This window comes from Scaptodrosophila lebanonensis, unplaced genomic scaffold (assembly GCF_003285725.1).
Source record: "Scaptodrosophila lebanonensis strain 11010-0011.00,11010-0021.00 unplaced genomic scaffold, SlebRS2 tig00000126-arrow-arrow-pilon, whole genome shotgun sequence".
Lineage (NCBI taxonomy): Eukaryota > Metazoa > Arthropoda > Insecta > Diptera > Drosophilidae > Scaptodrosophila > Scaptodrosophila lebanonensis.
In genome coordinates this window covers 1,880,052-1,897,429 of record NW_022060582.1, presented here as the reverse complement: position 1 = coordinate 1,897,429, position 17,378 = coordinate 1,880,052, and the positions used below count along the sequence as shown (strand labels likewise).

The window sequence follows — 17,378 nt, the reverse complement described above, 5'->3', positions numbered from 1 at the left end:
GACCAATTATATTTCAAAACATTTAAATGGATTTTAGACAGACAGTTCACTGCATTGTAAACATACAGTGGGTAAATATAATGTAAATATCAGAGAAAAATAAGCGGACAACGGACACGCGACAAAGTGATAAAGGACAGAGTGAAGGAAAGTATATTAACGGACGCTATATAAATGACGCTGTCGCCCTTGTTGCCAACGCCAGCCAAGCCAATGCCAATTTCAGTGTATGTATATGTATATGATTTTTTATATACATATGTATTATTAATTTATTTAAATGAACAAAATTCCCTATTTTATTTATTAAAATTCTTTGGCTATGGCAGATGGTAAGTATAATTGATTTAATTTTGATTTATTTCAGCTAATATGTATGCGCATTATTATATTTATATATATGCATGTATGTATGAGTGTGTGTATGCATGCAGACCGGCAGGACAGCCGGCTCGACACACATACACACACACACACACAATTTAACAATGGAAAAATATTAATTAAACAATTTAAGTCAGAACAGACTCAACGATATAATTGAGAAGCAGTAATTAATTTAATAATTCACTGCTAGAAATATTCAAATATTTATTAAACTGTATTTATTTCGCAAATTTGCGACACATTAACACATTGGCATATTGACATTATTGTCGTTGCATATATTTATGAACACTATTAATTATATTATTTATATTTGTTTGGCACTGGCAGCCCAATTATATATTACATTTGAAGCGCGCGCGGAGCTGATGCGTGTTTAAACATATGGGAGAGCTAATTGAGACTGATTTTAATAAATGAGAAACAAAAGGAATGTAGCAGAGGCAAAGGCAAAGGCAGAGGCAGAGAGCAGCAGCAGCAGCATCAGCAGCAGCAGCAGCAGCAGAGAGCATATTTCTATTATGAGGGACTGAAATAGCTGAAAGAATGTATGCGCTATTGGTGTGAGCAGGTAAAAAGACAAACAAAACAAAACCATAATGAAGAGATCGTTTTTTAATATGCTTGAATATGTGTAATGGTAGACATCAGTATAAATGGTGTGTGCTGCAATTGCCGATTACTGCATTGTAAACATACAGTGGGTAAATATAATGTAAATATCAGAGAAAAATAAGCGGACAACGGACACGCGACAAAGTGATAAAGGACAGAGTGAAGGAAAGTATATTAACGGACGCTATATAAATGACGCTGTCGCCCTTGTTGCCAACGCCAGCCAAGCCAATGCCAATTTCAGTGTATGTATATGTATATGATTTTTTATATACATATGTATTATTAATTTATTTAAATGAACAAAATTCCCTATTTTATTTATTAAAATTCTTTAGCTATGGCAGATGGTAAGTATAATTGATTTAATTTTGATTTATTTCAGCTAATATGTATGCGCATTATTATATTTATATATATGCATGTATGTATGAGTGTGTGTATGCATGCAGACCGGCAGGACAGCCGGCTCGACACACATACACACACACACACACAATTTAACAATGGAAAAATATTAATTAAACAATTTAAGTCAGAACAGACTCACCGATATAATTGAGAAGCAGTAATTAATTTAATAATTCACTGCTAGAAATATTCAAATATTTATTAAACTGTATTTATTTCGCAAATTTGCGACACATTAACACATTGGCATATTGACATTATTGTCGTTGCATATATTTATGAACACTATTAATTATATTATTTATATTTGTTTGGCACTGGCAGCCCAATTATATATTACATTTGAAGCGCGCGCGGAGCTGATGCGTGTTTAAACATATGGGAGAGCTAATTGAGACTGATTTTAATAAATGAGAAACAAAAGGAATGTAGCAGAGGCAAAGGCAAAGGCAGAGGCAGAGAGCAGCAGCAGCAGCATCAGCAGCAGCAGCAGAGAGCATATTTCTATTATGAGGGACTGAAATAGCTGAAAGAATGTATGCGCTATTGGTGTGAGCAGGTAAAAAGACAAACAAAACAAAACCATAATGAAGAGATCGTTTTTTAATATGCTTGAATATGTGTAATGGTAGACATCAGTATAAATGGTGTGTGCTGCAATTGCCGATTACTGCATTGTAAACATACAGTGGGTAAATATAATGTAAATATCAGAGAAAAATAAGCGGACAACGGACACGCGACAAAGTGATAAAGGACAGAGTGAAGGAAAGTATATTAACGGACGCTATATAAATGACGCTGTCGCCCTTGTTGCCAACGCCAGCCAAGCCAATGCCAATTTCAGTGTATGTATATGTATATGATTTTTTATATACATATGTATTATTAATTTATTTAAATGAACAAAATTCCCTATTTTATTTATTAAAATTCTTTAGCTATGGCAGATGGTAAGTATAATTGATTTAATTTTGATTTATTTCAGCTAATATGTATGCGCATTATTATATTTATATATATGCATGTATGTATGAGTGTGTGTATGCATGCAGACCGGCAGGACAGCCGGCTCGACACACATACACACACACACACACAATTTAACAATGGAAAAATATTAATTAAACAATTTAAGTCAGAACAGACTCACCGATATAATTGAGAAGCAGTAATTAATTTAATAATTCACTGCTAGAAATATTCAAATATTTATTAAACTGTATTTATTTCGCAAATTTGCGACACATTAACACATTGGCATATTGACATTATTGTCGTTGCATATATTTATGAACACTATTAATTATATTATTTATATTTGTTTGGCACTGGCAGCCCAATTATATATTACATTTGAAGCGCGCGCGGAGCTGATGCGTGTTTAAACATATGGGAGAGCTAATTGAGACCACAGACCCACAGACCCACAAACAGACAGGGCTATATGGACTCGTATAATGTTAACAAGAGAGAACGCTACAGTCGAGCAAGCCCGACAGTGAAATACCCTGTACCCAGGTAAACTTCCGTCACTGAGTTATATGCGCCCATAGCAGAAGTAAAAAGAGGAAGAAGAAGAGCGAACTTGTTGCTGCAGTTTGGGGGGGTTGTACTGTAGACAATTTGTTTCGCTAATAACTTTTCTTAAAATTAACCGATTTAGATGAAATTTAAAAAAAAGGTAGACTATTATGTATGAATTACGTATGCAAAGTTTGGTTAATGTAACTTTTGAAATGTGGACGGTATTAACGAAATTCTGTAGAGGGGGAAGGTTGGAAAATTCCAAAAATAAAATAAACTCATCCTTTCTCGGACACAGGAGAATCTGGATACCAACTTTGGTTATTCTAGCTTTTATAGTTTCTGAGATCCTTGCGTTTATCCAGATATACGGACAGACTGACAGGCGGACGGACATGTCTAGATCGATTTCTCTCGTCATGCTGATTCAGAATATATATACTTTATGGGGTCAAAGATGCTTCCTTCTGCATGTTACATACTTTGCACAAACCTTATATACCCTTTTTACCCTACGGGTATAATAATATACCCTTTTTACCCTACGGGTACAGGGTATAATAATATACCCTTTTTACCCTACGGGTACAGGGTATAATAATATACCCTTTTTACCCTACGGGTACAGGGTATAAAAGGAGGAAGAAAAAAAGCGAACTTGTTGCTGGAGTTTGTGGGGGTTGTACTGTAGAGAATTTGTTACGCTAATAACTTTTCTTAGAAATAACCGATTTGAAACTAAAGTAGACTATTATGTATTAATTATGTGTGCAAAGTTTGGTTAATGTTACTTTTTAAATGTGGACGGTATTCCCGAAACTCTGTAGCGGGGGAAGGGGGGGAAAATTCCAAAAAATAAAATAAACTCGTCCTTTCTCGGACATAGGAGAATCTGGATACTAACTTTAGTTATTCTAGCTTTTATAGTTTATGAGATCCTCGCGTTCATCCAGACGGACTGACGGACGGACATGTCTAGATCGATCTCTCACCATGCTGATTTAGAATATATTTACTTTATGGGGTCGGAGATGCTTCCTTCTGCATGCTACATACTTTGCACAAACCTAATATACCCTTTTTACCCTACGGGTACAGGGAATAAAAACATTTCGATAAATTTTACCTCTTTTGGTATTCGAACTCACGTAAAGGGTGTATAATTGCACATATACAAAGCAATTTCGTCTATGTGAGTGTATGTATGTTTATGCTCGTATATTCGTGTCTGTGTAAGCATGTTGGCAGTCAACCCAAGCACCAGCATCAACAACAGCCGTGGGCAGCGCTTCAGCAGCAAATATGTTTATGGCTATAACTTCTTGTTAAATCGGTCTATCATGATGAAACTTGGCATACGGACACATAATTACTAGCTGGGGGTATTTGTCGAGTTAGAGATCGCGATTTGCATGGGAGAGGGGGGAGGGAGGGAAATTCCAAAATGCACATTTTCTGCGTGGGCATGTGGGACTAAAATATGGTGTTCCTAGGTTTTGTAGTCTCTGAGATATACGATTAAACGAATGGAAAATCGGGAAAACCTCCATAGGGGGAAAAATAAAAAAAATAAAACAAACTTGCACACATAACGCATCTTTGTGCAAGGTTTGGTGTCTCTACCTCTCATAGTCTCTGAGATCCAGGGTTCATACGGACAGACAGACAGACAGGGCTAGATCGACTCGTCTGGTCATGCTGATCAAGAATATATATACTTTGTGGGGTCTGTCACGCCTCCTTCTGCCTGTTACATTTTCAGCTCCCGCAAACCTAATATACTCTTGTAAATTTTATGTACAGAGTATAAAAACATTAAAAAATTATGTTTAATCCATAAAGATAGACGATCGGACATGTCTAGAATGATTTCTCTCGTTATGCTGATCAAGAATATATATACTTTATGGGGTCGGAAATGCTTCCTAGAATATTCCTTTTAAATGAATATACATTTAGTACATATTTCCCTCCCAAAATTAAACAGTCGAAATCAAAAAAGGAACGTAAAGATTTGTATATTCTTTTAAATACATCGAATTAATTTACATATACATAATAAAAAACAGTACAGTTAAAAAAGACTGAATTACAATAAATAAAAATGGTCATATACTCGTGTATATGTATGTGTCTGTTATTTCTTTTAGTAAAAGTAAGAAATTATATACATTTGGCATTTTTAGTGTAAAAAGACACATGAATAAAAAGACACAATAAATATAATAAATATAGCTGTTAGAATCTCAAGTATTAGTATCTGAAGTATTTAAATTTTTCTTTCTGAAGGGTAAGCTGGAGTGAATAGTTATCTTCCGTTCATGATACATACTCGTATACTTGTATGTCGGCTTTGAAATGATACCAAAGGTGTTTAAATTAAGCTTATTAAATAGATAGAATTGTATATCCATATCAAATTTTCAGGCTTGTTATCATTTAGGACCCAACTTCAATAGCTTCAACTGCAAAGAATCAATCAATCGTAAACAGATTATGTTATAGAAAGACCATATATAAAACAATTCAACATGCAACAGCCAAATCGTTATTTTAGTGACAAATGAGTTGAAATGAGTTCTAATACATACTTATAATCTGCACAAAACACACAAAAATCTAAAAAAAAATTGTTAATTACTTTGTTTCTACCAGGGTTCGTAAAATGCGGGCAAAACCCGTTCGGGCCCGCGAGAAATTCTGCCGCGGGTATTTTCGGGTCGCTGCCGACAGAGGCCGCGGGTACGATCGGGTCGTCATATATATGTGTGAAATTTGTATGATGGTATGCTTGTGTGTATATATTTCAAGGTAAAATGTGCGCGATGCATTTCATCCCTTATAGCCTCACTCAGCAGATTTGTCTGCGTTTGCATAGTGGTACCTGATACTAGATTTCTGAATGAATGTCTTTCGATTTTTTTGGCTATAGGAAATAAAAAGATCATTTGCAAATAAATAAACTTGTTACTAAAATATGTTATGTGAATGAAGTATACGAATTGACTGTAGGTTTTATTGGTATAGGAGTATATAGGTAAAAAAGTCCCTTTAAATTACGCCAAGTTGCAACGCCACGGATCCTTAAAAATAGTATCAGGTACCACTGTGCAAACGTAGGCAAAACAGCTGCGTCAAGCTGAAACGGAGTAGGCAGCAGGTACAGAGTGAAAGAGATCGCGCACATTTCACCTTAAAAAAATATATACACACAAGCATACCATCATACAAATTTCACACATCACACATACATATGTACATATGCCTGCCTACCACGAACGAGCGCTCTGCTACTGCAAACCGGCTCGTACGACACTGCTGCTGTCGGCAGCGACCCGCGGCGAAGCACGGCGTACCCGCACGACCCGTTACCTCTGCCAGACGACCCGATCGTACCCGCCGCCTCTGTCGGCAGCGACCCGAAAAAACCCGCAGCAGAATTTCTCGCGGGCCCAAACGGGTTGCGAGCACATTTTACGAACCCTGGTTTCTACCCTTACCTCAGTGTTATTACAGTATTAAAATCAATGTGTGGAACGTAACTTAAACAAGTAAAAAAGCTAAAGTCGGGTGTCCCGACTTTGAAATACTCTGTACATATGTTTACAATAATTATAGAAAAAAAATAAGAAAGTTTAAAAAAATTGGATCGATTTTACCTTTCTCGGTATTCGAACTCAAGTAAAGGGTATATAATTGCACATATACAAAGCAATTGCGTCTATGTGAGTGTATGTATGTTTATGCGCATCTATTTGTGTCTGTGTAAGCATTTTCGCAGTCAACTAAACAGCAACAGCAATTACGGGAGTTAGAGAAAATCGCATTTGCGGTGGAGAGGGGGAAGGGAGGGAAATTCCAAAATATACAATTTCTTCGTATTCACACAAGGCATCTTGGACTAAAATTTGGTGTTCCTAGGTCTTATAGTCTCCAAGATATAGGCGATTATACGAACAGCGTTACGAAAAACCCCCATAGGGGGGAAGTGGGGGGAAAAATCAAAAAAATAAAACAAACTCGTATAAAATACACACATAAGGCTTCTTTGTGCAAAATTTGGTGTCTCTATCTCTTATAGTCTCTGAGATCCAGGTGTTCATACGGACGGACAGACGGACGGACAGACAGACAGGGCTAGATCGACTCGTCTCGTCATGCTGATCAAGAATATATATACTTTGTGGGGTCTGACACGCCTCCTTCTGCCTGTTACATTTTTCAGCTCGCGCAAACCTAATATACTCTTGTACATTTCATGTACAGAGTATAAAAAATACTGTCAACAAATGTTGTAAATTTACTTTTTTTCTAATTTTATCTAACTCCCGTAATTCTTGGAATTTCGAACTAAAATTTTGCAAATACCCCCAGTTAGTTATTATGTGTCCGTATGCCAAGTTTCACTATGATAGACCGATTTAACAAGAAGTTATAGCCATAAATATATTTGCTGCTGAAGCGCTGCCCAAGCGCTGCCCGCGGCTGTTGTTGATGTTGCTGTTTAGTTGACTGCGAAAATGCTTACACAGACACAAATAGACGCGCATAAACATACATACGCTCACACAGACGCAATTGCTATATAAATGTGCAATTATATACCCTTTACGTGAGTTCGAATACCGAGAAAGGTAAAATCGATCAAATTTTTTTAAATTTTCTTATTTTTATAGCCTGTACCCAAAGGGTGAAAGGCTATACTAGTTTTGTGCGCATGTATGTAACACACAGAAGGAGGCGTGGCAGACCCCACAAAGTATATATATTCTTGATCAGGATGGGAAGACGAGTCGATATAGCCATGTCCGTCTGACCGTCTGTCCGTCTGTCTGTATGAGCGCAAGGATCTCAGTAAGTACAAAAGCTAGGATAACCAAAATTGGTATCAAGGTTCCTATAAGCCCTAGGCAGATCGAGTTTGTTTATTTTTTCTGATACACCCCCCCCATTCCCCCGCAATTCGTGTTTTTTCTTATAACTTTCGTAATTCTCGGAATTTTAAAATCAATTTTGGTAGGTACATCCAGTTACTACTAATGTGTCCGTGTGCCAAATTTCATCATGATAGGTCAATTCTGAAGAAAGTTGTAGTCATAAGTAAAATCGCTGCTCATGCGCTGCCTGCAGCTCTGTCGGCAGCGCTGCCCGCAGCTGTTGTTGTTGTTGCTGCTTTGGTTCAACTTTGTGCTGCATACATACACGCATATAAACACGCATAGGTACGTGATGTAAATGTATGCTGTTAAAACTGAACATAAACATGTATTCTAATTTAATTTAATTAATTAATTAATTCAATCATTTTTTTTAATAATTTAATTTAAAAAAATTTTTTTTTTTTTTAATTTTTCCTTTTTATAGAGAGTACAGGCTATTTTACTGTCGGGCTTGCTCGACTGTAGCGTTCTATCTTGTTTTTCTATAATTATTGTAAACATATGTACAGAGTATTTCAAAGTCGGGACACCCGACTTTAGCTTTTTTACTTGTTATACTCTGTACATGAAATGTACAGAAGTATATTAGGTTTGCGGGAGCTGAAAAATGTAACAGGCAGAAGGAGGCGTGGCAGACCCCACAAAGTATATATATTCTTGATCAGCATGACGAGACGAGTCGATCTAGCCCTGTCTGTCTGTCCGTCCGCCTGTCCGACTGTCCGTCTGTCCGTCCGTATGAACACCTGGATCTCAGAGATTATAAGAGCTAGAGACACCAAATTTTGCACAAAGATGCCTTATGTATGTATTCTATACGAGTTTGTTTTATTTTTTTGATTTTCCCCCCACTTCCCCCCTATGGGGGTTTTCCCGATTTTCCATTCGTATTATCGCCTATATCTCGGAGACTATAAGACCTAGGAACACCAAATTTTAGTCCAAGATGCCTTGTGTGAATACGCAGAAAATGTTTATTTTGGAATTTCCCTCCCTCCCTCCTTTCTCGCGAAAATCGAAAATCTAACTCCCGTAATTCTTGGAATTTTGAACTCAAAATTGACGAATTCCCCCAGTTAGTAATTATGTGTCCGTATGCCAAGTTTCACTATGATAGACCGATTTAACAAGAAGTTACAGTCATAAATATATTTGCTGCTGCAGCGCTGCTCAAGCGCTGCCCGCGGCTGTTGTTGATGCTGGTGCTTTGGTTGACTGCACACATGTTTACACAGACACGAATAGATGCGCATAGGCATACATACACTCATACAACCGCAATTGCTATGTAAATGTGCAATTATACACCCTTTACGTGAGTTCGAATACCGAGAAAGGTAAAATCGAACAAAATTTTTTTTTTTTTAATTTTCTTAATTTTTTTTATCTTCTATAATTATTGTAAACATATGTACAGAGTATTTCAAAGTCGGAACCCCCGACTTTAGCTTTTTTACTTGTTTTTAACGCTGGTCACTAGATTCAAATATCGAGGTTTCTTTTGAAGACACAGCATTTAAAATATTGTGAGATATAAAACAGTTTGTCCTGACTGGCTAATTGGAAACTTGGAGGAGAGTAGTTTTGAAAAATTCAAAGGTGGAAAAATGTACTTCAAACTTTATATAAAAACAAGTACAAAAGCTAAAGTCGGGTATGCCGACTTTGAAATACTCTGTACATATGCTTAGAATAATTATAGAAATTTCAAAAATTAAGAATATAAAAATAAAAATTTGATAAATTTTACCTATCTCGGTATTTCAACTCACGTAAAGGGTGTATAATTGCACATATACATAGCAATTGCGTCTATGTGAGTGCAGGAATGTCTATGCGCGCCTATTCGTGTCTGTGTGAGCATGTTTGCAGTCCACCAAAGCACCAGCATCAACAACAGCTGCGGGCAGCGCTTGGCAATTATATTTATGGATATATAATTATTATTAATTTATGTCGTAGATGTCGGACGTATTTTTATTTCGCTTCGCCGTGTGTTAAAAATATAGTGCAATTAACGCCAAATTAACCAAATTAATTCGCGAAAAGACGCTCAGGGTAAATTGATCATACTATATATTGTAATTAAAACTAAGGCAAACGAACTACAAAAACAAGACGAACGTCGACTTTCGTCACTTCGTAACAACGCGTACTGCAAGCTTATTCGGAAAGAGAACGCACTCTCGCTCCTGCGATAATAAGCTCACCCAGCACATTGCACAGTGGGTTATGGAGGGCCGTATGCAGTGTATGCAGTGTCCGTCTCCAGACCCCGACTGTCATTTCCAGTGAATACTGATAACAACGACTACCAGTACAATGCCCTCGCTTTCAACTTTGTATTCGACTTCGACAACGACAACTATAACAACAACAACAGCAATCTCTCTGCGCCCGGTATTGTCAACTCACTGCGACCTCCCCCAGACATCAGCGGTAATACAGACTGGGCTCGATCGCTATGTGCAAATTTAACGAAAACGAAGCCCACAAGCGACTAAGAAAAACAACGCACCCAAAATAACTAAAACAGCAAAAAACACAAAAAACAAATTCTATGTTACGTCTATAAAAACAGGGGTAGCATAAAAGAAAGTAAAATACAAGTCAATGATGAAAATACCTATCGATCACTGGTCAAATACCTCGACGATGAAAAGATGAACTACTACACCTACCAACTTGAAAGTAGCAAGGGATTACAAGTGGTTATCAAATGAATCGGGCAAATGGTTCCAGTCAGCGAGATAAAAGATGGACTTAAAGATAAGGGCTTTGAAGTCAAAATGGCAATGAACATAATAAATAGAAATAAAATTCCCCAACCAATGTTCAAGATAGAACTGACACCTGACTATGCCTATAAATAAAAACGAAGTTCACCCAATTTACAATTCACCTAACAAACACAAACTTTTTTCATCTCAATGGCTACAACTTCTATGCGACCAATCATCCCGATGGTAGGGCTAATGGAGGTACTGGAATCCTGATAAAGCGTCGCATCAGGTACTATCCGTTGCCATCATTGGCTACAACTTATCTACAGGCCACAAGAATTCATATCGAAATACAAAGCAGCTTGTGACTACAATTCCAAACACACACATTGGGGATCCCCACTCATCAACCCAAAATGAAGACAACTATATAACGCTATAATAACATCACGAAACAAGCTTGACTTTATTTCTCCGGGCTGGCCTACGTATTGGCCCACAGATCCAAAGAAGCAACCAGACTTGATTTATTTTGCTGTTACAAGAAGAGTGCCACAGGCTCAGATTTGTGTGGAGCACTTAACAGATCTATCATCGGATCACTCGCTAATCTTTCTTCATCTTTATGACCACCCACAGTACTCGGAGCGCCCACACTTTTTAACTTCTAGAGAAACAGATTGGCTTAAATACAGGAAGCAAGTTCCCATATTGACGGCTGCCCAAACATTAATTGTAAAGATGACATAGGTACCTCATTTGAAGACTTAGTGTCTGTAATGTCACTGGCGACAAAGCACTCCTCTCCAATAATTGCAGCTAATAAACTTCACAAAACAGTCGTGTCGTGGCATACTGAAGAAGTCAACCGAATAATCTCTGAGATACAAAATGCATTTGAAAAACGAGAGCATTGCTCCGATGTTTTTCTGGATGTCGCCCAAGCTTTCGACCACGTTTGGCTGGATGGCACAAAATCAAAATATTACTTCCATAGAACATCCATAAAATACTGGATACCCACAGCAAAGAAGTTTCGCAGTTAGATGCAAAGATTTCCTCTCCCAATAACATCCAATTGAACCTGGGAGCGTGCTTGGACCGACACTGTATATCATATACATAGCAGATATACCGACAAACAGTCATATAACAATTTCGACATTTGCTGATGATACTGCCATCCATTGTCGCTAAACAACATCAATATTCCAAAAAAAAAAACGATTTAACTTACCTTGGTGTCTATTTGGATAGACGGCTCACTTGGCGCAAGCACGTCGAAGCGAAGAGAGATCAACTGAAACTAAAAGCTATTAATCTACATTGGCTTATAAACGTCCGTTCACCACTAAAACTGGAGTACAAAGTACTCTTTTACATTGCAATTCTCAAACCAATTTGGACATATAGCTCTGAACTATGGGGAGACGGTTCCATTAGTAATTTAGAGTTAATCGAGAGAGCTCAATCGAAGATACTGAGAACCATCACTGGTGCACCCAGGATCTGTTGGATCTGTTAAAGATGAAATCGCCAAGGTGAAAGCAAAGTCCCAGCTTCAGCTAGGGAACCACCGAAATAGACTTGCGCAGAATTTAACTTGTCAGGGTAGGCATACACGACTCCGGCGAAGAGACCTCCCAATCCAGCAATAACAGTTAAGGCCGTAATTCAAATATTTAATTGTAATTAATTAAAGATTAATTAATTATCGTAAGACTCCGAGAGAAAAGATTCGATAAATAAAGAAAACTTAAAAAAATGACTGATCCTGCTAAATCGTTCTATCATAATTAAACTTGGCATACGGACACACTAACTGGGTTTGAGTTTGAGTTCGAAATTGCGTTGAAGTGGAGGGAGGGAGGGAAATTTCAAAGTACACATTTTGTGCGTATTCACATACAGCATCTGGAACTAAAATTAATCTAAATCTAGGTCTTTTAGTCTCTGAGATATAGGTGATTATACGAATGGAAAATTGGGAAAACCCCCATAGGGGGAAGTTGGGGGAGAATCAAAAAAATAAAACAAACTTGCATAGCGTATACATATAAGGCATCTTTGTGCAAAATTTTGTGTCTCTATCTCTTATAGTCTCTGAGGTAAAGGTGTTCATACGGACGGACAGACAGACATGGCTATATCGACTCGGCTTGTCATGCTGATCAAGAATATATAATAATTGTGGGGTCTGCCACGCCTCCTTCTGTCTGTTACTTTTTCAGCTCTAGCAAACCTTATATACTATTGTACTATAGATCTCATGTACAGAGTATAAATACGAATTTTTCAATTGGACGGTTTTTTGGTTTTGATACTCTCAACGTTTTTTTTTTAATTTTTCTTGGAACTGAATGAGCAGAATTTTAATTTTTTTCGTCAGATATTAGCTATTTTTGAAATCGATACATTTGGGTTATTCCTTTTTAATATACTATAACTTAATAAAACACAAGTTATTTTGACACTCATACATATGCAGTTGGTTACTTTTTTATATGGCATAAATTAATGTGATTTTTATTTATGGTTTTATTTACATGTGCATTAAAAACAATTACATTATTTACTCTTACCTTGGCCATCAGAAACATTGGCAATATTATCATTTTTTGAAGTCGGATGTCTAAGGTACCAGGATAAGAGATTAATATCGGTTCGAACTTTATCCGAATCGTACATTGGCCTTCTAATGTTATAGGATTTATCGCCACAAATCCTTACAGAGGCAAGATGACTTTTACCTTATATTTAATATTTAAGAAATAGTATTTAATACCGTTTTCAGTTTACCACAACTACTTTAGATCATTACTATATTCAATGCAATAAATATCAAAATAATGTAATGCTAATTTCACAAACTTACCTACAAATTTCACAGCTGGTTTTGGATAATGTGAAATGTTGTGAACTTCCTTTGCGATGTGACGTACTGGGTTTGTAATTCTAGCGACGTACGCATCAAGAGCTAGTTGAGACGTTGGCTCATAGCTGTACCTGTATACAGAATATAAAATAATATATAATTTATTATATAATTTTAAATAGCTAATAATATAAGCGGGGACCCTATACGCTCCAATTATTATACCCTGTACCAGTAGGGTTAAAAGGTAGGTAGCATAAAAAGGCAATAAAAACACAACAGCATTCCTTAGCATTAATTTCTTGTCTTATTACAATTTCGTTTCGTGTTTTTTCTCAATTATGTTAATTTAAAAAAAAAAAAACAAGAAAGGAGTGCTAAAGTCGAGCAGGCTCAAATCTTGCCCTGTACCACCCCACCAAAAAAAAAAAAAAAATTATTAAAAAAATTTAATTAATTAATTAAATTAAATATAAAATATTCCATACATGCATACATACATTTACATCAGAATCGTGTCTATTCGTGTTGGTGTACTTGTACATATGTATGTATGTGTGCATTGGGCCTGGTTATATGGCTATAACTTTCTTTCTAATCACCCTATCATAATGAATAATGGTATACGGATATATAATCACTAACTGGATGTGTCTACCAAATTTTAGTTCAAAATTAAGGGAGTTATAGAAAATTGCGAATAGTGGGGGAGTGTGGGGGTGCATCGGGAAAAATGAACAAACTCGTCCTTTCTCGGGCTCAGGAGAATCTGTATACCAAGTTTGGTTATTCTAGCTCTATACTTTCTGAGATCCTTGCGTTCATAAAGACAGACCGACAGACAGACGGACAGACGGACATGGCTATATCGACTCGGCTTGTCATGCTGATGAAGAATATATATACTTTGTGGGGTCTGCCACGCCTCCTTCTGCATGTTCCATGTACACTCGCACAAAACGAATATACCCTTGTACCCTTTGGGTACAGGGTATAAGAATATTATACACATAGGTACGGAGTATTTTAAAAGAGTATTTTGAAATACTCTGTAAATATGTTTACAATAATTATAGAAAATAAAAAAATTAAGAAAATTAAAAAAACAAGTAAAAAAGCTAAAATCGGGTGTCCCGACTGGCAAAGGAAATTTTTCTTTGCTAAACGAACTTATTGCAGCAACTAATTGGTCCTATTTGTATAGTGCTGTTGACATCAACATTTGATGCCTGCATCCCAAAAAGTGTCATTTCGTCTGCGTCATCAAAACCTCCTTGGTTTTCACCAAGACTTTCAAACTTAAAAAATGTTAAATCTAGATGCTTTAAAAAGTATAAGCAGTCGGGCCTATCTATTGACTTCTATAAATACTCTTTAGCGAAATCCAATCCTGTCCTTAATTCACAATGTTATAATAATTACCTTGCCCGATGCAAGATACAATTTGCACAGGACCCTAAACAATTCTATAAGTTCGTTAACTCTAAGCGTAAATCTGCTTCCCTTCCTTCGTCATTTTTCCTTGGTGACAAAAAAGTCAGCAACGATTCTGAAGCATATTCACATATTCCTCTGTCTCCATTAGTAATACCTCTTATCCTTATAGCATTTCATCTTCCCACACTATTTACGCTCCCATAATTTCTGATAGCTGTCTACTCTCTGCTATCAAATCCTTAAAATCTTCATACTCTCCTGGAGCAGACAACATTCCTAGTTGTGTTCTCAAGGAGTGTTCTAGTTCCCTTTTACAACCATTACTTAAACTTTTTAATCTGTCACTTGGTTCCTCAATTTTTCCCTTTATAAAAAGGGTGGTAAGTCTGATATTTCAAACTACAGAGGAATTGCAAAGTTGTCTGCCATACCAAAATTATTTGAAAAAATAGTTTGCAGCACTTTGCAGCACCTCTGTAAATCTGTCATATCTCCAGCTCAACATGGATTCATGAAGAGACGGTCTACTACGACCAATTTGCTGGAATTTACTTCCTTGGTAAATGAAGCATTTATTCTAAAAATGCAAACTGATGTCGTTTACACTGACTTCAGTAAAGCATTTGACTCTGTGAACCATGATCTTCTGCTCTTTAAGCTAAGTCGTATAGGATTTCCCTCCGCTTTTTTGAGTTGGATTTCGTCTTATCTAAAAAATAGGACCCAACGGATCTTGCTTAGGTCGCACATTTCTAAGCCCGTGTTTGCATCATCAGGTGTGCCTCAAGGTAGCCATCTTGGCCCCTTACTTTTTACATTATTTATTAATGACCTCCCCGCTACCTTGCCATTGCAACGTATATCGACTGTTGAAGACTTTGGGGTTCTTTCTGATTCCAAATTGAACTTTAACCTTCACATATCCAGTATTGTCAATAAGTCCAAGGGATTACTTGGATTCATTAAACGTTGGTCCAAGGAATTTAATGACCCTTATACCACTAAGCTTCTTTACACTGCTCCAGTACGCTCCGTGCTTGAGTACTGCTCATGCGATTGGTCTTCGCAGTATAGAAAGCATCAGGAAAGTATTGAGTCTGTTCAGAAGCAATTCCTTCTTTTTGCTCTACGTGGTTTAAGCTGGGATCCCAACCTCCGCTTGCCATCGTACTCTAGCAGACTGATGCTTATAAAACTTCCTTCTTTAGTTAATCGTATTTGCCATTCGTCTTGTCTAGGTGCACAACCGATTACGCTGCGCACAATCGTTTTCGAGTCATTTGTTCCAATTATAATGAGCTTTCTCATTTACTTTCAACAGAACTCTCTCTTTATTCTATAAAAGTTCTTCTTTATAGTTATCTCCGTGGAAATCTCTGACCACATACTGCTGTGAGTCGGGGCATAGCTGGCCGGACTGGCTTAAAACTTTCCCCCACCGGGTTGGAGATTTCCCTCTTTCTCCTTTTGTCTTTCTTGTTCCATCTTTCTCTTTCCCTGTTTCTCTCTTCCCCTTTCTCTTCCTCTTCCTTTCTCTCCCTCTTTACCTCTGTCTCTTTCTACTCCTTACTTTTTCTAATTAGCTCCTAAGTAGAATTAATTTTCCTCTTCTACATACTATTTGTTTAGATTGTCAGGTCTATAATGTCTCTGACCACATATGGCTGTGAATCGGGGCATAGCTGGCCAACTGACAAATAAAATTCCCCCAACGTGTCGGGGGCATTTATAGACGTTATTGTACAGCTTTTTTGTAGGCTTTCTTATCTTTTAAGTTGAGACTTTTTTATATTAATCATATTTGTATTTTTAATTTCAAATCTTAATATATATATATATATATATATATATATATATATATATATATATATATATATATATATATATATATATATATATATATATATATATATATATATATATACCTCTTTTGGTATTCGAAATCACGTAAAGGGTGTATAATTGCACATATACAAAGCAATTGCGTCTATGTGAGTGTATGTATGCTTATGCTCGTATATTCGTGTCTGTGTAAGCATGTTGGCAGTCAACCCAAGCACCAGCATCAACAACAGCCGCGGGCAGCGCTGCAGCAGCAAATATATTTATGGCTATAACTTCCGATAGATGATAGACCGATTTAACAAGGTCTATCATGATGAAACTTGGCATACGGACACATAATTACTAACTGGGGGTATTTGCAAAATTTTAGTTCGAAATTCCTAGAATTACGGGAGTTAGAGAAAATCGGGTTTTGTATTGCAGAGGGGGGAGGGGGGGAAATTCCAAAATACACATTTTCTGCGTGGGCATGTGGGACTAAAATTTGGTGTTCCTAGGTCTTATAGTCTCTGAGATATACGATTATACGAATGGAAAATCGGGAAAACCCCCATAAGGGGGAAGTGGCGGGGAAAAATAAAACAAACTTGCACAGCTTGCACACATAACGCATCTTTG

The 17,378-nt window shown here is 36.9% G+C and overlaps 1 protein-coding gene across 1 annotated transcript in view; it reads right to left on the bottom strand.

Moving 5' to 3' along the window:
* Window positions 1-17,378, bottom strand: part of LOC115628776 (uncharacterized protein CG45076) — a 43,711-nt gene that overhangs the window by 10,444 nt on the left and 15,889 nt on the right. Inside the window, exons 3-4 of the mRNA XM_030524987.1 lie at window positions 13,479-13,609; window positions 13,186-13,353 (exon numbers count right to left, since the gene is read on the bottom strand). Of these exons, the coding sequence (XP_030380847.1) occupies window positions 13,186-13,353; window positions 13,479-13,609 (299 nt within the window). The remainder of the gene's footprint in view (window positions 1-13,185; window positions 13,354-13,478; window positions 13,610-17,378) is intronic.